This window comes from Eutrigla gurnardus (assembly GCF_963514095.1).
Source record: "Eutrigla gurnardus genome assembly, chromosome: 4".
NCBI lineage: Eukaryota > Metazoa > Chordata > Actinopteri > Perciformes > Triglidae > Eutrigla > Eutrigla gurnardus.
The window spans coordinates 18808349-18834578 of NC_139918.1; the positions used below are offsets into that span (position 1 = coordinate 18808349).

A 26230-nucleotide genomic window follows, 5' to 3' on the forward strand; every position below is an offset into this window, starting at 1 on the left:
CTCTCAAAGTAAATTACACCCCTTTTCCCCATATCCCATAACACATAATTACACATACAGTATTTTGAACTATAAAATATTGGTTTCCAAATAACCACGAGGACATGATTTAAACATAATCTCCTCCTGGTCCCTGAAAATTACACTCATAGTCGGCTGCATTTACACGAGATAATTATGTCCCACGGTATGTGAGATTCACTGCACTGTACTTCTGTTAGTATTTTATAAGGAAAAACCCACAAGAATACACATACAAAGCAAACGCAGACCTATTTCATATTATTGACCTCCGTCTGTTGTGCATAGCAGCCTTTTTCCCTGAGGAGTGATGGAGAACGTTCAGCATCAAATTCCTCACACCAAACTCACTGTCACGGCTCATGGAGTCCTCCTCAGTCACTTTTGTTAAATAGCACACTTCCCAGAGTTCTAAGTTCATACTTTGATGGCGCTGGTACTGGCAGGCTTGCGCTCGTTGCTGTAGAGAAATGTGGCAGAAATAACCAGCACTGCCCCGAGGAAAAATACACTGAGAGAAAGGCAGGAACGGGAAGAAAAGGGAGAAAAGAGAAAGGCATTACAAGTGAATTCAATACAAACAAACCATTCTATACTCAGCTCATGTTAACAACTATAGCCTAGCGGCTCTGTGAGGCTGCGTTTTGACACTTTGAGCTAAATGCTAACGTCAACATGCTAACAGGCTCACAATGACGATTCTGAAATGATGCTCATTTAGCATGCTAACATCAGCTAATTAGCACTAAAAACAAAGTGCAGCTGGGGCTGATGTGATGACGTTTGTTTTGCAGGTTTATAATCATAAGCCAAAGTATTGAAGAAACTGCAATTTTGAATGTCTCTACCAAATTTCATCGCGTAGATGTCAAGTTATTTCAGCAGACTCACAATGCTATCCGTTAGGTCACGCAGCTAGCTAGCATGGTGAAAAAGAACAGTAGTTATTAGTTATGAGTTAGCAAAGCAGAACATTAAACCTCTTGGGAGTGTGCATGAGGTGTTTACCCTGTAGGTTTGAAGTCTTCCAATAGGAAGTACGATATGAGCGTGGACATGATGATGGACAATGAGGTGGCGAATCCTTTGAGGATGTTGTCTGCATATTTAATGACCACAGCGATGACCAACCCGCCCATAGCCTGCAGACAGGGAATTAGAGACAAACACACAAAACATGAGGACCACCACATGCCTTTCAATGACAAATGACAATGAAGAGACACATAATGGTCCAACCTGTAAGACAATGACTGTGCAGGTGATGGCGTTGTAGCCCTGAAACATGCCAGCCTGTCTCACCCGCTGGCCGTCATACACAATCATTCCTACGACGCCGAACACGAGGCCGAACACACCTGGGAGAGACAGGGAGGGGAGGTTTTCCTTCAAGGTATAGTCAACTAAGCTTAAAAGGAAACATTAAGGCAGAAATAAACATAAGAAGAAATATTTTTGCCTTGGAGTATCAATGTAACACAAATCCCATTTGGGACATTTAGCAATGCCACAATCCTCAGCCCCCTTTAAATGTGTAAAGAATGATTTTATTATGTGATATATCCAGCAGCACAAACCATTCAGCCTTAAAAAGCAGAATGGGACACTTTTCTTATCTGTAGCCTCTGGGAGGAAGACCGGACCTGTTTATCTTGCTTGTGAGGCTACAACAAAATAAACACTAACATATTTTTTGACAGTTATTTTTGTCAGGAAATGAGCCATTGTAAACTATTTCACACAACAAACTCATTATTGAACAGTGCCATGTAGAATGGATCCTATTTATTGGTGTTCATGAGAAAGACTGGCATCTTGAGTATTTATGTATTTGATGAATTATTCTTTTTCCCCCCCTGCCGTGTGATTCTTATTGCAATAAGTATTTTAGTTCCACATAAACTCTCCTGCGATACTGTAAGGCACCCGAAGCAGTTACATTCAGAACAAGATGAACAATAAAGCCAGAGATAAGACAATTATCTAAATCTTTTTTTACAATTGTTATTATAAAACCCCTATTCATTTATTGACTTTTATCTGCAGCGACACCTTCTCATATCTTTAAAGATATGGATTGGAGTGTTGATAAAGATTGTTCATTTATTGGGTGTTTTTATGCCTTTATGTGATGCTACTGAGACAGATTTGTAGGGTCAAGCTACAAAACTGAATCCTAACCCTGATGACATCACCAGGGTCATTTTCTCAGACTCTGTAAACTTTTATCCAGAGCAAAAGAAGATGGCCTTCTCAAGTAGAAAATACTCCACTATACAGTATCTTAACATAGCTTATAGTTTGCTGCTATATTAATGCTGCGAATGTCGTACATTGTTCCTTTAGGAAATCATTTAGGAAATGATGAAACCTTCGATCAGTAAGTTTCTATTATTGAATCAACACATATCATCTCACCAAACCAACCGAGGCCAGGTTTACTCACCCAGCTGTATGTTACGGACCCACACACTTTGCTTGGTCTCCTTGAGGATTTTCTCAAAGTAAACTCCAGCGAAGCCGCTGGACACGCAGGCCATCAGCACAGCCATCAGTCCCACAAACTGGGAGCCTGCGGACAGGATCTTCTGCTCAGTGTCTTCTTCAGACTCCATGGGCCACTGTGGAGGTTTAAACACCGATCATCACATGCACAGCCACAGGACTGAAGATCTGGAGTCATATAACTCTCAGATACACCTGTGAGTGTCTGCTGGTACCTGCACTAGAGCGATTCCAGCCATGAGGAAGAGCAGGGAGAGCCACTGGTAGAAGCCCAACCTCTTCCCCAGCATGGAGACAGAGAACAGTGCGGTGGTGAGGATCTTCAGCTGGTACGTGACCTGTGTGGAGCACAACACAAGACCTATAAGTACGCTTCGCTATGCCAGGTAGTCGGTATGTAAATATGTGCGTTTCAGTTACACATTTATAGCAAATTTAACATTGTGGCCAAATGATCTGTCAGGTCTGTCACGTGATGCCATGTGGCCACATAAAACTATTTCCCATAGAGTTCCATTGGGAATGAGCTGGCATTGGGCAGCTGCCAGATTCTCTCTCTCTCTCTCTCTCTCTCTCTCTCTCTCTCTCTCTCTCTCTCTCTCTCAAACACACACACACACACACACAGTGAACCAGCACATTCATGTGTTACCTGATAGGTAGCTGCATCCAAATTGGACAAGGCAACATAGAGCAGATTGTTCTGCAGCGTGTAGATCCCTGCAGGGATGGCCAACTTCATGGCCTCCATGGGCTTGTTCACAATCCCCTCCTTCAGCAGCGCCACGCTGAAATCTGGCAGAGACAGAGGGTGTGTTGAGACAGAGAGAATCCAACAGTAAGCCTGGTATTAAGAAGACGATCGGGGGACTTTTTTTTTAAGATCTTATACCTGTGTATCGGCCAATCTACGCCTGCAAATCAGAAACAAGAGACGAACTACTCACTGCTCTCCATGAAGACGAGGAGTGTGCACACGAGGATCTTGAGCACCTCGGCCGAGACCACGGCGGATGAGGCCAGGTAGCGGGGGCCGTCTTCCTTCAGGGTGCGGGAGTAGCGCATGGTGAGCACCAGTGAGGTGGTCTGCAGCACCAGCACCCCCAGAGACAGATACTTCAGCCTGTAGGAGTGCGGCGAAGAGAGCACCATCGTGGGAGACTCAGTGCCAGAGTCAGTAGACAAGCGAGGACTCTTTGGGATTGACAGGGAAAAAAAAAAGAAGAAAAAGAATGAATGTGGTTCAGTCAGAGAAACGAGGCATACAACCCTGCAGCTGCTTCAAAGAGGGAACCAACTTCTGCTTTGGGAAATCTGTCAACAAAAATGAAGAAAAAAGGGAGCATGAATGCAAGCCCTAATGCAAGAAAGGTGGAGGAGAGAGTCTGAGTCTCTCCTGAGAAAGTAGTGAGAGTGAGTGTGGAGCTATGAGGACTACTGGTCAGTAGTTAAAGGGTAGTTAAACAGAAGGTCCAGCCTGAGGCAGCGTGGGGCATTCCTGTGACGGGCCTGCAGGCCGGCAGCACATAAAACAATAATGGGGAGGGGGGGGGGGGCATGCATTTTACAGTGCAACTCAAAGTACAAAACAGCTGTAATGTTCTCTAGATTTAATATGGAAGCCTGACCCCCACAAACAAACAAACAAACGGCTGAGTCAGGGAGGATCGGTGAATCATTGGTGAAGCTGAAATTTCAGGTGAACAGCAGTTTGATCACAAATTCTTCTTTGTTTTACATTTCATATCCGGTTAATGACAAACTCATTGTTCCTGAGTTCTGCCTATTTGAACGAGGAGAGTTTTTGTGTGTTTGTGTGTTTATGTGCTCTCTCTGACATCCCTCAGGGGAATTTTCCCTCTCAGTCAATAAAGGTGAGCTACATTTTACCTTTGGTATAACAGTCAGTGGTGGAAGATGTACTCAGATCCTTAACTTAAATAAAAGTACTATACTGCAGTGTAGAAATACTCAATTTAACAAGATATCAAGTAGATAGCAGATAGCATCGGTAGCCAACAAGTTTGCGGTGATTTTTACTTAAAACATGCTGCTGTATGTTTAGTGTCTAGCTGTTATTCATACCACTTTAAGCATTAAGGTTATTGAGGGTAATGAGGTAATTATTACCAGTCTCGGTACGGTGTCCCAGAGGCTTGAAGGCGGACATTCTTCACTTTTTTGCCTTACATTTCCTGACGGAAGCATCTCTTACCCCGAACAGCCAGTTTCACTTTTCTTCGGCACTTCATCCAAATTATTTGAAAACTGCTATAAATCCAAGGTAGAATATGAGAGGCCAGCCATACCAATCTGTTCTGCAGCAATGTGACTCCTGGAGTCCGTCTGCATTACAGCCCCCTTCAAGAGGTGGGAGGAACTGAGGGCCATTCACTGTCTTTTATGAGGTTAAGCTTAAGAGTGCGAGCGGTGTTTACCCAGAGCTTACGGATCAGAATCAACTTTTCCCTTCCTACAGTCGACTCATGACTCCATGCTTTGGAGAAGGCAAACTAGTTATTTGGTGAAAATAACGGTGTACATCTGTTTTCCACGCTTTCATTGAGAGACAAAGTCCACCGAGCCGTGTCGTAAAAAAACGGTCGTATAATTCTTATGATATGTATCCTGCTTTAGCAGAACGAGCATGTACAGCAAGCCATGAAGGCCAAAGACGTTTCGACAGTACGAGAGGTGTGGTGCGTTCAACACACTGACGTCCTTATGCAGCAGCTCTGTTTATAGCTAAGCTGCACAATCCCTCTCTGTTTGTGTGTGAGTCTCTCTCTGTGTGTGTGTGTGTGTGTCCAGCTACACACACTAAACAAACTCTCCTCTCTCTCTTTCCAAGCATATTTTAAGAATACGGTCAACGTCCATTTTCAGTTGAAGATCTTTTATAAAAACCATTTGTACTTGACGGCTGCAAGAATATTGAATATTTAACATCTTAATAAGCAGCATCCTTCTGCTGGGTTGGTCATTACAAACCCATCCTGCACAGCGGAGCGTTATCATACGTATGAGTAAAGATCACAACGTTTCCAAAGACACCAAACATGTCGTGCTTAATTCCAGAGATGCGTATATTTACCTGCTGTTGGAAAGGAGAAGAGCCCAGATGTTGTAAATTAAATGCAAATGAGCTGCATCCAGGCCATGTCGCCAAAATAATTACAGCAGGTTTAATACAGACCACATTTAAAGCAGGAGATACACAAATGAAATAGTCCCATACTTACAATAGGAAGATGCAAACAAATGCAACAGCAAATACCATAGAGCAGGGAAAAGGACATTTATTCACTGTATTTGTGTACAATTTGGATGTACGTGTACTTCTATTTCCATGTTATGCTCCACTTCTAATGCACTACATGTTGGAGGGAAATCTTGTACTTTAAACTCTGCTTCATTCATAGCTGTAGTTCCTACTATTACCTACTTTTAGGTAAAGGCTCAGAGTATTTCACTCACAAAGTGCCAAAAGAACACAGTCATAATCACCGCCTGCCTCGATCATCCACCATAAACGCCATAAGTGACCCTCAAATAGTCACCCCTTGTCTTCCATACTTGGAAACAAGATGTTACATTTCTTCCCGATGCGTCACCTGACTTCGCTTGAAGGACGCTCTTCCTGCCTCCTTCCCCTGCAGCATGGGGGACAGCGAGTCCCCATCAGGATGGAACGATGTGGACAACTGTTTATGAAGTGGATGAACATGAATGTCCAGTACATGTATGATTCACCCTTGACTGATCAGTTATTGTGAGCAGTTGAGCGTGAAACACATCGGAATAGAACGCTGTTGCTCCATAAACAAGACAGCATTCACTAAAATTGTCTTTCTGATATGTGTGTGTCTTCCATCACCAGATAAACCACATGGTGTTGATCTCCGTATATTCAACCTCTTCTTTGTTTCTCAGCATTGTCACTAACCAGTTTGTGAAGACTATACAGTCACTCTGTGACCAAACAGGGAGGAAGTGTAGTGGTCCACTTCTCTTCAGCAAAGCAGATGTAGCATCAGATAACAGAAAACAGATATGTGGTGGGCTCGGGTCAAAGAAAGCAGTGTCTGTGCTCCCTGTGAGGGTGGGGCGTCCACCACGGTCGGCCCTTTGAGACAAGTACCAGCACTCTCTACCTGATAATTCATGGTGTGCAGCGTGAGGTAACACAACACCAAAGACTGCAACATGCTGCTGAGATTGAGTCTAACAAATCATTCACCTGCACACAACGGGTGATGTGGACCTAAGTGGAGTGTAAACCTTTATTCTTTTGTGTTAATGGGAGTTCACTTGAACAAATATTGAATATCACAATGTCATCAGGACGTGGATCCGGCAAAAAGAAAAAAAGCAGTGGAAGTGGATGAGTGAATGAATTCAAACAAACTGCCAAGCCCCCCTAATTAAAGGCTCGCCTGATGGTTATTCTAAGCTTTATACTGGTGAAGAGAGGATCAACCTGTCAAGTGAAGGGGTCATGACAGGCTCCCGACCATAATAAACTTTCCAACTTCTGTCCCCATTCCCGAAAGATCCCCTTCGCAAAACTCTCCATCATACACAGCGTTTACCTGTGGGACCGGGTCTCAGCTGAGGACGTGGATGAAAAGGTCCGGACGCTCATTCGCTGGATAGTCTCTCCTTAATGCTCCTCTATACATGTATTATAACAAGTTAATCCGACCGCTACGTATAGACAGCACTAGAAACAGATACAATCTCTTTCAGCTGTAAATTGGAACAAGCGGCACCCTGAGTGTCCCGTAGACCACTTGAGTCGGGACTGAGCCTGCCTCCAACCATGATGAATGAAAAAATGGACATGTGGGCTTCTGACCGCATGCTACACACGTTTGCTGACTCCTACTGGAGGAAAAAAGTCACTATAGTAATTTTTTTAAAGTCAAATAATCCTTAGCTATCAAAATGAAAACAACCAAATTTCTACAATAAAAAGCTAAAAGCTGAACATAATTCAACAGCCAAGTAAAGACAAACTCAATGCTTTAACCTGTGCAGAGGGTGTAACAACGAAAAAAACGGGGTTTCAGAGGGTTACGATGTGATATTGTCGATGTTCATGAGGTTTTATGGAGATTTATATAATTTTTTTTAAATGTCCAATGGAATGTATTAAGTTATTTTAAACACGCTCTTGCTCTTGCATATAGGCCTACAGGATGTAGAAATAGCATTTACATTTTACCGACTAAACCAAATGTTAACTGAATGAAATCGAAAACTCTGATAATGATGTAATAAGTAAAAAAGAACGAAAACAAAAAATACGGGAAATAATGTAATTTGTATTGCCTTATATTCCATTTTTTTTTTAATTATTATTGTTTTTGTATTATAGTTTTTTGGGGGGTATGACGATTAAGTCAAATAATCCTTATCTATCAAAATGAAAACAACCAAATTTCTACAATAAAAAGCTAATAACTGAACATAATTCAACAGCCAAGTAAAGACAAACTCAATGCTTTAACCTGTGCAGAGGGTGTAACAACGAAAAAAACGGGGTTTCAGAGGGTTACGATGTGATATTGTCGATGTTCATGAGGTTTTATGGAGATTTATATAATTTTTTTAAAATGTCCAATGGAATGTATTAAGTTATTTTAAACACGCTCTTGCTCTTGCATATACAGGATGTAGAAATAGCATTTACATTTTACCGACTAAACCAAATGTTAACTGAATGAAATCGAAAACTCTGATAATGATGTAATAAGTAAAAAAGAACGAAAACAAAAAATACGGGAAATAATGTAATTTGTATTGCCTTATTACGGAAGCGTATTGTATTCACTTGAGTAATTTTTTTTGGGGGTTTGTTTTTTGGAGTAATTATTCCTGTTTTTCTGAGTAATTTATTTCTGTGGTCTGTTTTTCTGAGTAATTTTTTTTTGGTCTGTTTTTCTGAGTAATTTTTTTTTGTTTGGTTGTTTTTCTGACTAATTATTTTTCCTGATTTTCTGAGTAATTCTTTTCCTGTTTTTCGGAGTAATTTATTTTCTGTTTTTCGTGGTAATTTTTTTTCTGTTTTTCGTGGTAATTTTTTTTCTGTTTTTCGGAGTAATTTTTTTTCTGAATTATCGCGATACTTCGAACTCCCGCGAGAACCTCCAACCTGCAAGTGACTCCCATGGACCTGTAGTGACTCCTGCATACACATGCCCCATCTTCAGCTATTCAGCCGCAAAGTCCTCAGGTGCCTGCGTAAAGTGGATACACTTATGGTAATACCATCTATATGACTCAAAGACAGGACTATCTCCCAGTGTCTTAATCCCAGATCAAAGTAGAACTTGATCAAACTAAACAAGTCGGTCATGTTGGCCTCCATTATCGAGCTTTCACAAAGGAATGAATGCGTCTATTGTTTCAAATGCTGTCTAAACTCAGAAAAAAAATTATTCAGAAAATCAGAAAAAAATTACTCTGAAAAACAGAAAAAAAAAAAATTACTCCGAAAAACAGACCAAAAAAAAATTACTCAGAAAAACAGACAAAAAAAATTAATTACTCAGAAAAACAGACCAAAGAAATAAATTACTCAGAAAAACAGACCAAAGAAATAAATTACTCAGAAAAACAGAAATAATTACTCCAAAAAACAAACCAAAAAAAAATTACTCAAGTGAATGCAATACGCTTCCGTACCTTATATTCCATTTTTTTTTAATTATTATTGTTTTTGTATTATAGTTTTTTGGGGGGTATGACGATTAAAACATGGTGTAAAATGTAAAGCTCTAAAGTTGCAACAAAAAAAAGTGAAACGTGTCGTTTCGCTCAGAGGTCTGAAAACATTGGTGTTTTAGCGTTGAAGCACGGTAGGTGGCGCTGCAGCCCACGGTGACGTGACTCGCGACCTTAAACTGTAGCCGAAGAAGAAGAACACGTGTTTTCCTGTGTTTCCTGTCCTACCACAGTTACTTGTATCAGCCGGCGTAAATATGGTTCGTAAATTGAAACACCACGAACAGAAGTTGTTGAAGAAGGTGGACTTCATCAACTGGGAGGTGGACAACAACCTGCACGAGGTCAAAGTGTTGCGGAAGTATCGCATCGAAAAGAGGGAGGACTACACCAAGTAAGCCACGGCGTCGGTGTGGATGCTGCTACTGCTGTTTAAGTCCAGATGAAAACACGCTTTTATTTTGAGTTTAAGTCAGGAAAATGTAGCCGAAATAGCTAACAATGTTTATCTTATTTTACATTGTCAGCTACACTACATGGAATACTAAGCCTATAACTCATACAGACTGTTAATGTTTTTAACCCACCCTTTAAATATTGTATGTCGTAGCAGATGACCAGTGAATAGTATAGACTTCTGTTCAGTGTTATAGCAGTGTAATAGTAACAGTGTTTGTTTCTCGTGTGTTTCAGGTACAACAAGCTGAGTCGTAACATCCGAGATCTCGCCCAGAAAATCCGAGACCTGGACGAGAAAGATGGCTTCAGAGCTCAGAGCACACACCAGCTACTGGAAAAACTGTAAGATTCTCCTTGTGATACTGTTTACCTTGACAGAACCATCTGTCTGATAACATTCAGTCAACACCAAAATACGTGGGAGTCAGGACCGGGTCTCCTTTAACTAACCCTCCTATATCACAGAGTTTTAACCACAGTCATTCACAATGAACAGGGAAACCTAGAGGTGAAATATCCAGTTGATAACCTACTTTGTTATATGACTATCCTGGTAACCCTGGAGACCCAGACTAAATTGAACTTGCGTCAAGGTACAGGCTCACATACTGGCGTTTGCTTTCCATTGTTGTCTTAGTTATCACAATAATCACACTGATCATTGTTTCTTCACACCAGGTACAGTATTGGTCTCTTGCCCACCAAACAGAATCTGTCCCTCACAGAGAAAGTCACAGCTTCTTCATTCTGCAGGTAAATCATCCCACAAACGTGTAAATCGAGTGCATGGACACGAGCATATATATCCCTACTGTTTTCTGATATTCAATTCAACGGCGTGTCTCCTGCAGGAGGCGGCTGCCCAGCATCATGCTGAAACTCCGTATGGCTCAGAACCTGAAGACAGCCATCACCTTCATCGAACAAGGACGTATCCTTTTATCAATGCATCATTGCAAGAGTTTATTTTGGGGGTGACGTTTTGTATCATGAATTTCCTTTTGATAGGTTAGTTTTGTTTACGCCCAAGGGTAGACATCGTTTTGACCTTGACTCTGTCTCAGATGTGCGTGTTGGCCCAGATATCGTCACAGACCCAGCAGTTCTCGTCACAAGGTTAGTGCCCCATGTTTTGTTTTGTCTTCTCAGAATTTGTGCTGAACCACATTATGCAGCAAAGGGCATTTCACACAAATTGTCTGCAGAAACAGGAATTGCCAATATAGATGCATATTGGGGGGAAAAAGCATCTCAAATGATCAAATGTTGACACTATTCCTGTGACTTTTTCCAGAAATATGGAAGATTTTGTCACTTGGGTGGACTCGTCCAAAATCAAGCAGCACGTCATGAATTATAATGATGAGGTGAGTTTTCTGTTCACAAAACAAGCGATCATCCTTCTGGGCTAAAGCATGATGCTGATGTTGTACAACCACTGTGTTTCTTTTGCAGAGGGACGACTTTGATCTGGTGGCATAAGTCAGTCGTCCATCATCCATTCATCACCCTGGAGAACGGGGAAGGGACACAAACTCTGCTCTTGTAGCTGTGGCATCAATAACTCTACAAGAAGAGGGTTCATGTGTGTTAACATCCGGGTAAAGACACTCGGGTGCAAGACAAAAAAACAAGTACTGCAGGGCAAAGACGGCCTCACACTGTTCATTTGAATCTCCTATCAACTTGGAAAATGTTGGAGGAAAATAAGTGCTCTTAGTTTAATCTGAGCAAGAACAGAAGGAGTGCAATTCCAGGCTTTTTGTAGCTCAGCAAAGAACTCTCTTTTGATTTGTGACTCAAATCTGATCCATTAAGCATCAGAATATCTGGATTCAGCTGAGACTATTCGTGGCTGTTAACATCACCTGCTGCTGTTGTGTGTCTCACCGGTCCTTCTCCTGTATCTCCATGTTTGTTCTTCGTGTCTGTGTCTTTATGGCATGAAGAGGACTGTCGCTGTCTATTCATATTGTAACTTGTGCCATAATTCAGTTGTAAATTACAAACCACAGTTTGATAAATATTTAATATTTTCAAAAAGACTTTGTTACAATGTAAACTTTGTGGACAATAAACATTCATTTATCACAGTATTAAGACTTTTCTCAAAATCTCGGCATATCCACGCCTGGTTTCTCCTTAATGCTGAAACCCTGATAGATCCCCCTATTTCCAGTTTATTAATGTTACTGTTGCTCTAAGTATTCCAGTAAACGGAGGTACATGAACTCATCGTGAAGCATTTGCTTGCATACATAAGAGATCTCCCATCACAGACCCATAGCTCAGTTATACTCCACACGCGGCAGAAGTCAAAGCTGTATAAAGCACAGAAAGAATTTCTCCGTTTTAAATGCTCGGTTCCTCAACATGAAACGCACCAGACCTTCTGTCAAAGTCTTTGTTCGAGAGTCCCATCAGAGCCACCAGAAACGCACATAGATGATGAGCGTGAGGAAGACCACCGACACAGCAGCCACCTTGGCGTAGGTGGAGCGGATGTTGAGGTATTTGGCGTCGCTGCGGTACTTCTTCGACAGGCTGGTCAGATTGCTGGCTTTTGTGTCGAGAGCTGAGGGAGGTAAAGCATCGAGATGAGATGAGCTGGACATTTTTACTGAGCAAAAATGCAAATCGATTTACAGGGCGAAACCTCTACAATAAACTGCCCACAAGATTTGACTCCTACGATGTACAAACAAAACCTCTGACATACACTGAACAAAGGGTAACCTTGTGCAGGTATCCTGCCTGTTTTTATTACTGTACTTACCAGAAAGAGACTCTCCTCTTTGCAGAACTTCCTCAATATTTGCCACCATAATTCTCTGGACATCCTGTAGCTCTGTGTTTATTGTGCCAAGGTTCCTCCTGGCCCTGCTGTCAATGTACGACTTCTTTGTTTTCTGGATGTACGTGTCTGGAACAATGCACGTATGACATGAGGCTAAGTCAAGGATTTTGTTCTTTTTGCAGAAAGTGAAAGACGTTTCTTGAAGGATCATAATCAGTCATACCAAACTCGATGAAAGAGTACGGCCTTGTCACTGTGGGTACCCTCCTTCCGTACTGGTCGTGGAACTCATTGTGGAGGTCTTCCAGGTATGCAAAGACCATCTTTTTGGGAAAGGAAGCCGCACAGAGGAACAGGTAGCACACGCCCTGTGCTATTAAATAACTGAAAGCATATAGCATACATTCAGTCTGAATCAGCGGTTATTCCATGCCTGGCAATATACAGTACATATATACAATATTGCAAAATAGAGAAACCATTTGTGATGAACAGGAGTACTTGTGGTGTAACTTACTGGAAGTTCATGTCCCCGGCCTCCAGGGTACAGCGGTCTGGACTCTGAGCATTCAGTTTACGGCAAAGCTGCTTGGCTTGGCTCTGGTACTGCTGGAGGTCTCGTCCTGACTGACAAAGTTAAACAAAAAAAACAGTTTGTAGCCAGAACTGCCATACGCCAAGTTGTATCAAGACTCGTATTCAAACATCCCAAACAGTCCACATGTTTGTTTTGATTGAGAATCAATACATTTGACAGCTTAATATGGAATTAATGCTTATGACACAGCTCACATTCATTGTAAAGCTACACACACACACACACACACACACACACACACACACACACACACACACACACACACACACACACACACACTGAATTTACATATTTTTTTCTGTAAACATAATTTACATAGAATGATAGCAGAAATATAACAACGTATGTTGTTAATTTACCTTTTTATATAATAAATAGGACAAAATAATTAAATAAACTACTAAACTGATCCTACCAGGAATCAAATTAAAGTATTTATTCTTGTCTGGGGAAATCTAAGCTAGCCTTCGTTAAACATCCCGACTTTTGAATGGAGTTTGGTGTGTAGTCGTGTTCGTGTAGAGGCTACGCGGGGAAGCTAGCTCTCGTTCCTACCTGTTCGTCCTCCTCTATGGACGCAGCGAGCGGAAGTCCGTCAGATACACGAGCGATTATCGTTAGCGACGTCATACTGACGTTCGTCGACTATCGGCGGCGTCAAATGTTGTTTTTTTGGGCAGACACGGTGAAGTTTAAAAACTTTGATGTGTTTTCGCTGTCAACTCTGATGATGCAGAAGGAAGGAGCTGGCCGGAAGTTCCGGGTACGCCGCAAAATTAGGTCCGACGGGCAACTGGTAAAAATACAACTTCGTAGTCAAATCTCCGTCGCATAAAGAGGTAGACGCTTCTAAAATGGCACGGGATTTGGATTTCGGATTTTGTGCTGAAAATAATAGTAATTCCTGAAACGTACACATTTCCCGACAGGCATCTTTGTTGTCTAATGGTTCTTTTTATGACTTGAACAGAGTATCAGGCCATGAGCTCCGACCAGACAGCTGGCAGACGGACCGACTGCATCTCGACTGCTTCTGGTGCCTGCGCTGAGCCGAGGGGTGCAGATGCGGTCTGGGTCCTCCGTCTGGAGTGAAGCCTCCCTGAACTAAAAACCAGAGGGATCATGGACAAACCGGAGAGGTAATGCTGCCCCGTTGCAGTGCGTTTATTCCGCGGTTGTTTTGTTTACTCCGTCCCGTACGACGCTGCCTCGGCGTTTCCTACCGGCCGTGGAATGGCTACTCTTTTCGCACCTTCTTTTGTTATTATTTGTTTAAGCAACCCCCGATCGTTATCCCCTCGCCCTCTCCGATATCTGAAATGAGACGACGGTTGCAATGTTTGCAGCCTAAAGAGAATGCATCCTGCTCTCCCCTCTCTTGTTCCTTAGCTTACCTAACATTAGTACGCGACAGCCCGGGAACGCAGCGTTTACAGGCTGCAGCTTTATTAAAATGTATTTATTTTGTATCTCTATACATGTACACATGTAAGCTGACGGCGAGGTGTGTGGGGTAGCTGACTCTGCGGTAGGGGTCGGACCGTATCGTGCGGGGATCGATCGCTCCCTCATCTTCGAGATGCCGAAATGCAAAACGCCACCGAACGATGCGGTGAAACGCGTCGGTCCGTCGGCCACATAGCTGCGGCTCTCACGGGTCTATCTCACGGCGGGGATGGGAGCAATTTAATACAAGTTTAATCCCCCGAGCGCCGCAGAAACCCCCCCGTTCACTAGTGGAAACGAGCCGGCGGCTTGCTTGGCACACTGGCATCCCAACAGCTTGAAAGGCCTTATTGTTGCGGTGCAGCTGGCAGCGCCGCGCGCACCTTCTGATTGGTGTTTTCCCCCAGACCGGCGCGTGCGTGATCCGCAACCCGGCCAGACCGTCTATTTGACTGCCCTTTTCCCCCCCCCAGAATAGATTAGGATGCCCGCGACTTTTTTAATTCCAGGGTGGGGCTCTTCATGACTAATTGATTATGAAAAATCAGGGATTTCCAAGCTGAAGTTGATGGGAATTCTTTCCCTGCGAAATGAGGACTATAGTTTGCTTCCTTCCCTCGAAGAGATTATCCCTTTTAGTATAATTACACACTCGTCTGGATGCCTCGAATCAGGACAGATGCTCCTCACATGATTTCCCCAGAGACAAAAACCTGAATCTGTGACCTGAGGCTTTAATGCATGAGAGTCTTTGCTCCCAAAATAAGTTTGTGAATTCCTGAGCTGCACCACTTTGTGATTTACTCATACCTGCCCCCCCAGATACACCTGTAATGCTCAGGGGTGAGGAGGAGAGCAGCTGAGGAGATGGGCTGCACCTCTGCCAAGCAGGTGTCTGCCGTGCCCAGCGGCGAGGAGGGCCAGAGCAAAGCCTACAGCAACGGGGACCTCCTCTCTGGTCAGTTCCTTTTACTCTCATCAATGTTATCAGGTGGTGTTCAACTTCCCTGATATCCTCCTTTCATGTGGGGTCAGACTGACCTTGTCACCATTCATCAACATCATTCACTGCTGAAATGGAAGTTCCAGACACATAAATATCGATATGGGTTAAAAACAACAACAAAAGATTAATTTGTCAAGAGTAACTATCAGTATTGAATAATGACTGTAGCTCTCAAGTCACTATCAATGGATGAAATTACTGAAATGTTAGAAAACTACCCGTTAGGAAAAAAAGGCTTGCACCATTTAATTTAAATTCCTCACTACTACTAATTATGATCATATTAAAAGTAATAATGGTAACAAAACAGTTCAGAGTGCTGTGATGAACTTCTAAACTCTTGCCAACTGTCTTCCTGCGAGCCACCATAATAACATACACAGGAATAATCTGAAGTTGTCCATCAGGCCCGTCCGTACCACACGTCGTAACCGTACTCTCACTCCTCCTTTCTGAGTGCGTGGGAGTGAGACGGGGGAGGGGGGCGGCGCATGTACGAGAGAAAAGATGGAGAGGCAAGAGACGAGAGGAGAGTCGGGCGGACGGCTCGTGTGTGTGGCGGCTTTGCCAGCCATTGTTAAAGGGAGGATTTAGTCTGGAGCGTGAGAACTCAAGCACATAATTACTTTGCCAAGTGCTGAACTGTGAGAACTATTAGGAGGATTGTGGCGAGTTGGTCGTCCTCTGCTGCCGGGGCATTAATCAGGAGGGATGTGCTCCTCTCTGCCTCCATGTCACAGATGAGTACAAGATGAAAGGAGTGGAGAAAGTCAAGTACATCAGTGGAGAAGAGGGAGGCGTGGACGGCCAGGACAGCACGGTGTGTGGCTCTATTCTACTCTACTGTATGTCCATGATGGGACATTTGCTACACAGTTCTGTGCATCTGGAAAAAATAGTCAAGTTGCAATCAAAATGAGTTGTGACATTAACTTTGCTCACATTTCTTTTGTACCACAAGTTTTGGATCAGCCGGTTGATTGTGTGTGTGTTGGATGTCCCCGCAGGAGAAAAGTGCCCTCCTTGGTAAAGGTCATCACATGGATGAAACGGGGTCAAATGGAAACGGAAAGATTCTGTAAGTGTACATGTTGAGTCTGTTCTGTTCAGTCAGCATATAAAGTTGTACTGCTGGGCTCTAACCCGCCGTGTCGTTCTCCTCTACAGGAGCATCCACTCCTCGGAGAGTCAGCAGGAGTTCTTCAGGATGTTGGATGAGAAAATAGAAAAAGTAAGAAACGGCGGCCCGTCGTTGGAGCGTCGATTTTTGTTTCTGTGTTTTTGCAAAAAAAAAAAAAAAAAAAGCTGCTGAATAATGGAGGTTAATCCTATCACCATCAAATCTGCAGCAAGTGAGGACACAGCAGATGACAAAAAAAGCCTCAATCTGTCATGTCCTGTGCTTTCCACTGTTGTAGGCTTTAAAACATTATTTTTAAAGTAAGTGTTGTTGAAAACATGTTCGGCTGAGTGCTGCTGGAACAGAGGGTTCAGATAAACGGGGCCTGTTTACGAGTCCTGTTGTTTTATGGTTGAAAGGCTGAGTTAAATGATATGAGTATCAGAATATTAGACTTGCATTATTATTATTATTATTATTATTATTATTATTATTACTAGTCACATGTGTCTGTGAGTGAGTGAGCACATAATCTTTTGGTGGCCAGTTACGGCTCTCCTGGTTACAGTGACTCACGCTTCCTCCAAACATCTTTCCTGGTTTTAAACCGCCATTGACTGCCTGTTGGCTCCTCGCTCGCCCACGTCCCGTATCCTTTGAGTTAACCTCTGACCCCCAGCCGCTACGCTGCGCCAACGAGACTCCACGGAGGAAAACGGTTTCCTCTCTTGTAGTATTTTTTTAACAACTAACGAGACTACCAGCACACACACTGCTGAGTACATCGCCATAAGTTTAGTTCCATATTTTACTCAAGACTCACATAAAGCTTTATGGTTGTCTATAACCTATTAAAACACACTATTCCTTCATGACATTGAACACCATCCTGCAGCCAGAAATACTCAACAGCTTATGATAAAAAATAGACCCCAACAAATGGACTATTTACTCACGTTTTGACAAAAACCAACAAGTTATTTTTACGTCTTTAGAAGGAACAAAACTGTCTTTGTGGCTTCAAACGATCAGCAACTGGCCTCTTATTTAATTCATGTTTGACGTATCTGTGATGTGGTGAGCTCAGAAAGAAGGTTTACATGGAAGAAACACAATGGAAGTGAGTCTTAGAATTTATTGTTTCATTGTTGACTCTTTGTAGTTTAACGTGTCAGATCTTTTCTCAGTTTCTCTTCTCTTTTTTTTTGGTGCGATGTGAGAGTATGATGTTATGATCACATTTGAAGGTTTTATTGAAGGTTTTATGTCACACATGTAAAAATCAAATAAGACATGTAACATGTAACATCCACTAAGATCTCTGTTTTGTTTACAGGGCCAGGACTATTGCTCAGAGGAGGAAGCCATGACATAGCAGCGTGGCGGCGTCCATCGGCCCCGATGTGAAAGAACAGCCATCGCAGTGTTACGGATCGACCGTACCATGTGTCAGCATGTATGAATACGCCTGAGAAAAATGGATTGCTGACTCGACAGAAGCACCTTCTCTCTCCTGCTCACTACTTTATTCCCTGCTCGTAGATCAACCGAGAGACGACCACCAAAATCAAAGATGGCTTAGCATTTTTAAGTGTTTTACTTCCTTAAATGAACAGAAATCATGGGATTTTAAGACACACTTTGCTTCTTCTTTCCCTCCTTGGATAAGGTCAATATACACGGCTGTTACTGCAACTTCCTGTAGTCGTTTGAAGCGTTCCGACCGTTGCACATATACTTTTTTTTCCGACAACGGGAGCAACCCTGTGCTCTGGTGGACACTCGGAAGTGAAAACGTCATTTTTTTTAAATATTTCGTCCTTGAATGCCTCCCTGCAAAGTCAACAGGTCGGACACTTCCTGCATTCCAAGACACAGTATGAACCTCTTTTCTACAGTCCGTTGGCCAGTACAGTGCGTCCGTCTGTCCGTGTCCTGTTTCTGCTACGACGTAGAGTATTAATGTTAAATAAGGCTCAGGGTTGAAGTGTTGTAATCTTTGTCTCATGTAGTCGAGTCCTTCCTCTCATTAAAGACACCGTCGCACCGTTAGAACGCACTCACACTTCATGCACTCACACGGCAGGGGGTTACTCACGCCCCCCCCCCCGCCGCTCCAGTATCCGTCCCGTCGTCGACCTACAGGCCGGACACGCTGATGTCACATATAAAGTCTGATTATGTATTTCGCTCACCAGTGTTATGTTTGTTGTGTTCAGTTTTTATGTTTTTGTTTTTCTAGGAAAATAAAAAGTGTTTTCAGTAACTTATCCACATGGCAGACAATATTGTGTTACTTTAAACAGTTGTGGTGTTAATACCCCACCATGAGGTTAACATTGAATATGCTGCACTCTTTCATACATACCCATAATGCAATGCAGTTGGGAATTAGAACCCAACTGATACAATGGTATGGCAGAAAATGTAATGAAAAATTAAGGTACAGAAATACTAAAGACATTAAAAAAATGCCCTTTTAGAAACAGTTACTGTGTTAACATGCACACTATTATTCCAAATATGTAAATATTCTGAAATCGATACGCCGTGTCATCAGCATATTCCATTTGGAAATTCAGAATACCGCAAATTTCAGTCAGTGGTCCTTTCAAAATAAGATACTTCTGTTTTTAAGGGGATGACAAGCCCAAGCTAATATGATTTGATGAACATGACACAAATGTTTTATTAGGAATAAAAATGTTTTTATGCGTTTACTATTATAAGAAAATCAAGCATCAGTCAGGCATCCAACACGTTTCCTGGGTTCCCACTCGTCCGGTCCGACTCAAATGTTCCGAGGACGGCATGCAACCGTCTACAGTCAAGTGTCGGATTGTGTGAACACGTCCCTGAACGCACCAACTCATCTCTCAAACATAGATGGGTTTGAGGGAACAGACCTACTTCCTGTCACAGTTGTCTTTGACGATGGGTCCCAAACCAAAATGACCAAGACTTCACTGGTTGAAGTTGGCGAGTTGTTTCGGACCGTGAGAACAACAGAAGGGCACTGTGGTTCGGTCATTCTGCATCTGCTGCCACATTCTTGGTACATCTTTGACTTTTTCCCCCACACAGAACACCGAGGCGTCTTCACGCTCCAGCCGGTCAGTGCTTCTGCCGTCTCTTCCGGTGCTGCCGGCGGCCCTGATCCTGGAAGGGGCCGACAGGAGGGTCCGGGGTCACCAACCCGTCGGTCATCCTCTGGTAGACCAGGGTGGAGTCGGCGGCTACAGCACACAGCAGCATGGGGAAGCCTCTGTCCAGCACGCGGCGGATGCTGCAGCAGAGAGGAGGAAGCTGCACGTTTGGGAAGACGACTTGTGATGGTAAAAAGTGTTTGAACCAGAGGAAAGGGTGCGTTTAGGAGCTTGTTACCTGCTGTGGCTCAGCGAGCGGTGAGAAGGCAGTGGGAGGATGGTCTGCGTGGGTGCTCCTTCCTTCTCCCTCCCTTCCAGCAAAATCACCTGCAGCTCTGGACTCTTGACACACGACACCCCTTTCCACTGACGCACTGCGGAGGACAAGTGGCACAATGTAGAGCGAGAGAGTGGCAGCCTGACTGAACCGAGTGTAACCAGAGGAGGGCTTCACTGCCACACATGAGCAGATTTAAAGGCTGATTCCATTACTTTTTTTTGGTTGTTGTTCAAACTTTAAAGACAACTAAAAGTAATTAAATTCAAAGCAAATTAATGGTCTTGTCATTTCAGCATTTCAACCATTATGTGGGAGATAAAACGTACAGTAAACACAATTAATACTTATTACAGCACAACTGACTGAGGAACATAAGTAAATAAATAATGACACATCAGACCCGTCTATGCTTCACACACAGCAGTAACGGCTTCTAACTTTGAAACTCACCCTCAACGAGATCCACGTACACGAGGAAAGCTGCATGTACTTGTTCACTGTCCTCGACCTGCAGACTCTTCATCTGCTCATACTAAAACAAGAGGGCAAGGACAACGCTGGTTATTGCATGATTTGGTATCGGACCTGTGAATGCAGCACGGAGGTCCTCGAACACGCACCGTCGGATGCTGAAGGATCCAGTTCGGAGGTGCAGGTTTCTCTGACGCGTCCGCTCTGTGTGACGTCTCTGACATTGTACTTTCTAAACTAAATGTCTCAGACTGTTATCTCATAAAACAGGCTCTGAGGCCAGGACGCACCGCCGCTGTCGGCGACATGTGGGACTTGTGTTTTCAGCTTTTTTTGCCGGCGTGCTACAGTGTAAATCCTCCGGGTGGAAACTGTGACTCTCATTCTTGGATTCGGCGAGGAGGGGAACAGCAGCTGACTTCTCAGGTTGAACCAGGGGCGATTCTAGGATCAGAGCTTAAGGAGTGCTGGGGGGGGGGGGGGGGGGGGGGTGTAGCCTATGGGTTGAACTAAATATATATTGTTATATTGTATAGTATTATTATACAGGTGAGTAAATATAACCTAAGATAAAAGTTTAAAATTGCAGCCATAGCAGTTAAAATTATACAAATACTGTTCGTAATGAGCCAAATCCGAAAAATGGTCAAATGTATGAACAGTGTCTCTATGAGGTCAGTACAGGCCCGGCCCTAACCAATCTGGAGCCCTAGGCAAGATTTTAGGTGGCGCCCCCCTTGCATCGGCAGTGTAGTGTATATACTCACAAGAAACTAATAATGCAAGTACACCCTTTCAAAGATCAAAACCATGGAACAAAACACATGGTTGCCATGGCAACCGTAAAAAAACACGGAACAAAACACATGGTTGCCATGGCAACCGTAAAAAACACGGAACAAAACACATTGTTGCCGTGGCAACCATGAAAAAAACACGGGACAAAAAACATGGTTGCCATGGCAACCGTAAAAAACACGGAACAAAACACATGGTTGCCATGGCAACCATAAAAAAACATGGAACAAAACACATGGTTGCCATGGCAACCGTAAAAAACACGGAACAAAACACATTGTTGCCGTGGCAACCATGAAAAAAACACGGGACAAAAAACATGGTTGCCATGGCAACCGTAAAAAACACGGAACAAAACACATGGTTGCCATGGCAACCATAACAAAAACATGGAACAAAACACATGGTTGCCATGGCAACCGTAAAAAACACGGAACAAAACACATTGTTGCCGTGGCAACCATGAAAAAAACACGGGACAAAAAACATGGTTGCCATGGCAACCGTAAAAAACACGGAACAAAACACATGGTTGCCATGGCAACCATAAAAAACATGGAACAAAACACATGGTTGCCATGGCAACCGTAAAAAACACGGAACGAAACACATGGTTGCCATGGCAACCATAGAAAACATGGAACAAAATACATTGTTGCCAAATGTTAGCTAACCAGAAGGCAATACAAATGTAAACAAATGTAATGTTGTTACAAATATTATTTCTATTAAATAGGCTTTGCTTTGCATTTTAATTAACGTGGGATTATTTCTCGTACCAACTTTTAAAAAAAAAATGTTTTACCATTTGTGGCACTGCCGTGGCGCCCCCCGATGGACGGCGCCCTTAGCATTTGCCTATACGGCCTATGCCACGGGGCAGCCCTGGGTCAGTACAGGTACAATGGTTGACAGTTTTCATGGTGGTCTCTCTCTCTCTCTGAGAAAGGCTTATACCAGTTTGAGTCTGCAGAAACACCAGGGTGCCCTTTTCCGTTGGAAATATGCCTCCTGGACTTGTGGGATTTACGTTCTACTGCATGCTTTTAGCAGGGACGCTCTTCCTGCAAACCAACACAGAGGAGCCGCCAGCTGATCGTCTCCTCCAACCAGACCAGCAGGACTCCTCTACGCTGAAGCCCACAGTGCTGATCACCATCCTCGCACGCAACGCCCAACACAGCCTCCCTTACTTCTTGGGATGCATAGACAGACTGGACTATCCAAAGGACCGCATTGCTATCTGGTAAGATGAGGTTATTTTTATTCATTTGATTATTTTTATTTAAGTTCATATTTCTTGAAAACATGGGAAAATTGGTTTGTAGATTGTAGTTTGTTTTTTTAATCAATGAAAAGCTGCTGATTTGATTTAGACAACTGACACAAAACAACAGTGTTATTAAGTTTAAACCCGCTCTGTGTGAATGCCATTCTTCACATTGTACAATAATATTCATCAGTGAACGAGTCATTCTCAGACAAGTGAGACAAGAAAGAAAGTAAGCACACAGAAGTGAAAACAAAGAGGTGAAATGCTCCTGCTGATCTCAGGGCAGCCTCCGACCACAGTGTGGACAACAGCACGGCCGTGCTTCACGAGTGGCTCAAAGGAGTTCAACACCTTTACCACGCGGTGGAGTGGCGGTCCACGGAGCAGCCGAGGTGAATCACCCGGAGGAGGAACTCCATTTATCATCCATAATCCTGAAGCTGTTAACCTGATACCATGTTTTTTCAGCTCTTATGTAGACGAGCAGGGCCCCAAACACTGGCCCGACTCTCGCTTCACCCATGTGATGAAGTTAAGGCAGGCGGCACTCAAAGCTGCCAGGCGACTTCGGACGGACTACATCCTGGTGAGCCAGACCATAATGCACAGGGAAGTGTGTTTGGTACGGTGATGAGTTTCTTATCGGGTAGGAAGAATAGATGGATTTAATGAATTGGGAATAGGAATTATATCAATCTTGAATCTTATCTGCCACTGCATGTCGAACAATAAAGATGAATATCAGAGTGAGACGGGATCCGTGTGTTCTGCTGCAGGGGCTCAGATGTTTGTGTGCAACAAGGACCATTACGGGTACTTACCGGTGCCCCTCCAGCAACACCAGACGCTGGAGGAAGAAGATGAGAGTTTCACTCACACGCTGACAGAGGCACTCAGTAAGCACTCCCTCTAAATGTGCATCTAATGTTCTAACTGATGATATGCAATAACAGGAGGAATTTCGAGGCTCTCTGCCTTCGGTCTTTCTTTCTCCTGAATGATTACATTCGGTCCCTTTTCGCTCTCACAGCCCCGACACATGTCTCACTCCTCCGTTAAAGCCCACTGCCTCTCATTTCCTGTCCTCCCCCTCTTATTTGACTGTTTCAACGTCAGTTAGATGTGGAGCCGATCTAACAAATCCCCTAGAGACCAAATGACTGTGATGACTGAAAAATGCAAATGCACTATGCTCCATGTGAAATGTAAATGTGTAACTTCACATTCCAGTTTTCTACACCATGGAGCCTTCAAAGTACATGCACATCATGGAGAGAGAGGCAGGAAAGATGGGATTTGATGAGGTACGGAGAGACGCGTAGTAGCTAAAGACATAAAGCGGCTGAAGTGAACAGTCATTTTATTCTCCTCCACTACTAGATCTTTCTGATCAATCTGAATCGGCGCTCAGACCGGCGGGACAGGATGTTGAGATCTTTGGCTGTCCTCGGCGTCGGCGCTACACTGACAGAAGCCGTGGATGGCAAGTATGACGTGCAATAATAACACACGTCATTACGCGGCGCTGGAAGGAGCTTTCAGATACTTTACTTCAGTAAAACAAAATACCGTTACAATCTAACAATACTCACTTACAAGTAACGGGTATAAACGTTTGATCAAGATTAGCAAACGTGGTGATATTATCTTGAGAGAAGTTATTTATATGATATATTATTGGGTGATATTAATACTAGTGTATCCGTGCTGCTAACTTTAACCAGCAGATAAATTCATTGTTACTTAAGATGACCTTTTGTGACCTTGTGATGGAGTTGAAAGCTTTGATTTGAGATGGTTTTGCCAGATGCTACAACTTTATACACTTTTGTGTAGTTCATTATGTTTTAAGCCGTCTATAGTGGCTATTGACATCTACAGAATAAATCTAGCAGTGAGTAAATATATAAAGCAGCATTAAATGGACCTAATAGGAGCTTAAAATTGCCCTTAAGTTTATTACCAGTATTATTGCTGTAGAAATGGACCGTGGAAATGAGGCCTGTCAAAAAAAATGTCCATATCTCACAGCTGACTGTGAGTATGAGGAAATATGCTTCCCTGTGTCGTCTACAGAGCCTTGAACTCCTCTCAGCTGCAGGCCCTGGGTGTAGACATGCTGCCCGGGTACAAAGACCCACACTCAGACCGCGTGTTGACTCGAGGGGAGATCGGCTGCTTCCTCAGCCACTACCACATCTGGAAACGGGTAGCTCCTGTAAACGTTTCAACCGAGACTGATCTGATTGATAGTGATGTGGCAGCGTGATGAAGCATGACAGACACTTTATGCAGTTCTGTGTCTCCCCCTAGGTGGCGCAGCAGGAACTGCAGCAGGTGCTTGTGCTGGAAGACGATGTGAGATTCGAGCCCAGGTTTCGCAGCAGGCTGTCGACTATCATGGGGAATGTACAGAGAGTGGGACTTGAATGGGACCTGATGTTAGTGACTTATTTTCCCTTTTTCATCACATAATGCAGAATCATGTTCAAAGCACCACAGACTTGCCACTCACTTTTCTGTCCTCGTAGGCCGTAAGCGGCTGCAGGTGAAGGAGGCAGAGACCTGGGTGAAGGGGGTCAGTAACCTGGTGCACCCTGGCTACTCCTACTGGACCTTGGCTTACGTCCTGTCACTGAACGTGGCCCGGAAGCTTCTGCAAGCAAAACCCCTAAACAAAATGTTGCCTGTTGATGAGTTTCTACCCATCATGTTCAACAAGCACCCCAAGTGAGTCTCGCCCACCGTCTGCATATTCAAATGTAATGCTTTGTATGCTAGTGAGAGCATTTTGTATTCGTAAGTCATCCTCTCTGCCACTTCAGAGAAGAGTACATGCATTATTACGAGCAGAGGAACCTGAGGGCCTTCTCAGTGGAGCCTCTGCTGCTCTTTCCCACTCACTACACCGGCGAGCCGGGCTACTTCAGCGACACGGAAACGTCTGCCATCTGGGACGACGGCGCCGTGGTAACAGACTGGGGCAAACACTGGCGTGACCACGAAACAGAGGGAGAGCGGTCTCGACCCGTGGCTCCTCACTCGGCCCCTGGTGGTGGTGGGCCTCCTCTTTCTGCCGGTGGAGATAGATATTAACTCTGAGGGGGTGTGGGGGTTTGTCATGTAACACACCGTGGCCAATAAACATGATTCGTCCCGCTGTCTGTGCAATGTAAAGCTGTTGGAACACATTTTCTCATAAAACTCATAAAAACTGAAATAACCATGCAGAAACTAGATTTAGGTACGCTAATCATCTAAGTTCATATTGGACTGTGGTGGTAAATATTTACTAAGATATTTTCAATTAAATTTGCACAAACCAGTTAACCCACAGATACTTTTGAGCTTTCGCGGCCCCTAGAGCTTAGCTTGAGATCTCGAGAGACCAATACTGGCACATCTTACTGACCAAACAGTAAGATGTGCTTTTCCAAAAGTAAAATGTCTTCAGGGTCGATAGATTCCATGTAAAAGCTATTCAACATCAGACTAAGTTTAAGGAATAAAACATCTGCAACAAGCATGTCCTCTGTTTCTCATTTTAACTTGATGACATGTTGCATGTAATTATGACATCC

At 43.5% G+C, this 26230-nt stretch overlaps 6 protein-coding genes across 7 annotated transcripts; 3 read left to right on the plus strand and 3 right to left on the minus strand.

The window, feature by feature from the left end:
- Positions 1 to 348: 348 nt before the first annotated feature.
- On the minus strand, positions 349 to 5095 carry slc35a3b (solute carrier family 35 member A3b). Its single transcript, XM_084007479.1, has 8 exons — positions 4657 to 5095; positions 3474 to 3720; positions 3179 to 3321; positions 2742 to 2864; positions 2468 to 2642; positions 1261 to 1379; positions 1030 to 1163; positions 349 to 532 (listed from the first exon to the last, which is right to left on the minus strand). The coding sequence occupies exons 1-8, from the start codon at positions 4732 to 4734 to the stop codon at positions 439 to 441; spliced, it is 1113 nt and encodes a 370-aa protein (XP_083863605.1). The 5' UTR covers positions 4735 to 5095; the 3' UTR covers positions 349 to 438.
- Positions 5096 to 9465: 4370 nt separating this feature from the next.
- On the plus strand, positions 9466 to 11810 carry imp3 (IMP U3 small nucleolar ribonucleoprotein 3). The gene is made up of 7 exons (XM_084007404.1): positions 9466 to 9649; positions 9949 to 10056; positions 10393 to 10467; positions 10566 to 10645; positions 10779 to 10830; positions 11009 to 11081; positions 11170 to 11810. Exons 1-7 carry the CDS (start codon positions 9513 to 9515, stop codon positions 11194 to 11196), a joined length of 552 nt encoding a protein of 183 aa, XP_083863530.1. The 5' UTR covers positions 9466 to 9512; the 3' UTR covers positions 11197 to 11810.
- Positions 11725 to 13851, minus strand: sec22ba (SEC22 homolog B, vesicle trafficking protein a). The gene is made up of 5 exons (XM_084007403.1): positions 13665 to 13851; positions 13029 to 13138; positions 12735 to 12895; positions 12491 to 12637; positions 11725 to 12289 (listed from the first exon to the last, which is right to left on the minus strand). The coding sequence occupies exons 1-5, from the start codon at positions 13737 to 13739 to the stop codon at positions 12135 to 12137; spliced, it is 648 nt and encodes a 215-aa protein (XP_083863529.1). The 5' UTR covers positions 13740 to 13851; the 3' UTR covers positions 11725 to 12134.
- Positions 13852 to 13884: 33 nt separating this feature from the next.
- LOC311012083 (uncharacterized protein C1orf21 homolog) lies at positions 13885 to 18969 on the plus strand. 2 transcript variants are annotated; one of them, XM_084007409.1, is made up of 7 exons: positions 13885 to 13948; positions 14080 to 14248; positions 15378 to 15513; positions 16302 to 16381; positions 16569 to 16639; positions 16729 to 16792; positions 18018 to 18969. In XM_084007409.1, the coding sequence occupies exons 3-7, from the start codon at positions 15423 to 15425 to the stop codon at positions 18054 to 18056; spliced, it is 345 nt and encodes a 114-aa protein (XP_083863535.1). In that variant the 5' UTR covers positions 13885 to 13948; positions 14080 to 14248; positions 15378 to 15422; the 3' UTR covers positions 18057 to 18969. The 2 variants fall into 2 exon arrangements, with proteins under 2 accessions (XP_083863535.1, XP_083863534.1); XM_084007408.1 differs by lacking the exon at positions 13885 to 13948 and having other exon boundaries at positions 13967 to 14248.
- A 118-nt stretch (positions 18970 to 19087) lies between these two features.
- On the minus strand, positions 19088 to 20907 carry tsen15 (TSEN15 tRNA splicing endonuclease subunit). Its single transcript, XM_084007405.1, has 4 exons — positions 20728 to 20907; positions 20558 to 20639; positions 20066 to 20201; positions 19088 to 19967 (listed from the first exon to the last, which is right to left on the minus strand). The coding sequence occupies exons 1-4, from the start codon at positions 20800 to 20802 to the stop codon at positions 19796 to 19798; spliced, it is 465 nt and encodes a 154-aa protein (XP_083863531.1). The 5' UTR covers positions 20803 to 20907; the 3' UTR covers positions 19088 to 19795.
- Positions 20908 to 22416: 1509 nt separating this feature from the next.
- Positions 22417 to 25745, plus strand: LOC311011758 (procollagen galactosyltransferase 2-like; the record flags this gene model as incomplete). The annotated part of the gene is made up of 10 exons (XM_084006887.1): positions 22417 to 22622; positions 22931 to 23041; positions 23118 to 23266; positions 23426 to 23545; positions 23880 to 23953; positions 24030 to 24136; positions 24726 to 24858; positions 24963 to 25090; positions 25152 to 25379; positions 25475 to 25745. 10 exons carry the CDS (start codon positions 22417 to 22419, stop codon positions 25743 to 25745), a joined length of 1527 nt encoding a protein of 508 aa, XP_083863013.1.
- Positions 25746 to 26230: the final 485 nt, after the last annotated feature.

Bases quoted from the DNA above. Each gene is read 5' to 3' on its own strand.
- imp3 (XM_084007404.1), top strand. From the start codon at position 9,513: ATGGTTCGTAAATTGAAACACCACGAACAGAAGTTGTTGAAGAAGGTG. The intron at 9,650-9,948 runs GTAAGCCACGGC...CGTGTGTTTCAG, and splicing joins AAGAGGGAGGACTACACCAA to GTACAACAAGCTGAGTCGTA. The intron at 10,468-10,565 runs GTAAATCATCCC...TGTCTCCTGCAG, and splicing joins ACAGCTTCTTCATTCTGCAG to GAGGCGGCTGCCCAGCATCA.
- LOC311012083 (XM_084007409.1), top strand. From the start codon at position 15,423: ATGGGCTGCACCTCTGCCAAGCAGGTGTCTGCCGTGCCCAGCGGCGAG. The intron at 16,382-16,568 runs GTGTGTGGCTCT...ATGTCCCCGCAG, and splicing joins TGGACGGCCAGGACAGCACG to GAGAAAAGTGCCCTCCTTGG. The intron at 16,793-18,017 runs GTAAGAAACGGC...TTTTGTTTACAG, and splicing joins TGGATGAGAAAATAGAAAAA to GGCCAGGACTATTGCTCAGA.
- tsen15 (XM_084007405.1), bottom strand. From the start codon at position 20,802: ATGTCAGAGACGTCACACAGAGCGGACGCGTCAGAGAAACCTGCACCT. The intron at 20,640-20,727 runs GTGCGTGTTCGA...CTCTTGTTTTAG, and splicing joins GGATCCTTCAGCATCCGACG to TATGAGCAGATGAAGAGTCT. The intron at 19,968-20,065 runs GTAACAAGCTCC...TCTCTGCTGCAG, and splicing joins CGCTCGCTGAGCCACAGCAG to CATCCGCCGCGTGCTGGACA.
- sec22ba (XM_084007403.1), bottom strand. From the start codon at position 13,739: ATGACGTCGCTAACGATAATCGCTCGTGTATCTGACGGACTTCCGCTC. The intron at 12,896-13,028 runs GTAAGTTACACC...ATATGCTTTCAG, and splicing joins GCCGGGGACATGAACTTCCA to TTATTTAATAGCACAGGGCG. The intron at 12,290-12,490 runs GTAAGTACAGTA...TACCTCCCTCAG, and splicing joins AAGAGGAGAGTCTCTTTCTG to CTCTCGACACAAAAGCCAGC.
- slc35a3b (XM_084007479.1), bottom strand. From the start codon at position 4,734: ATGCTTCCGTCAGGAAATGTAAGGCAAAAAAGTGAAGAATGTCCGCCT. The intron at 3,322-3,473 runs GTGAGTAGTTCG...TGTCTCTGCCAG, and splicing joins CCTCGTCTTCATGGAGAGCA to ATTTCAGCGTGGCGCTGCTG. The intron at 2,865-3,178 runs GTAACACATGAA...TGCTCCACACAG, and splicing joins TGGATGCAGCTACCTATCAG to GTCACGTACCAGCTGAAGAT.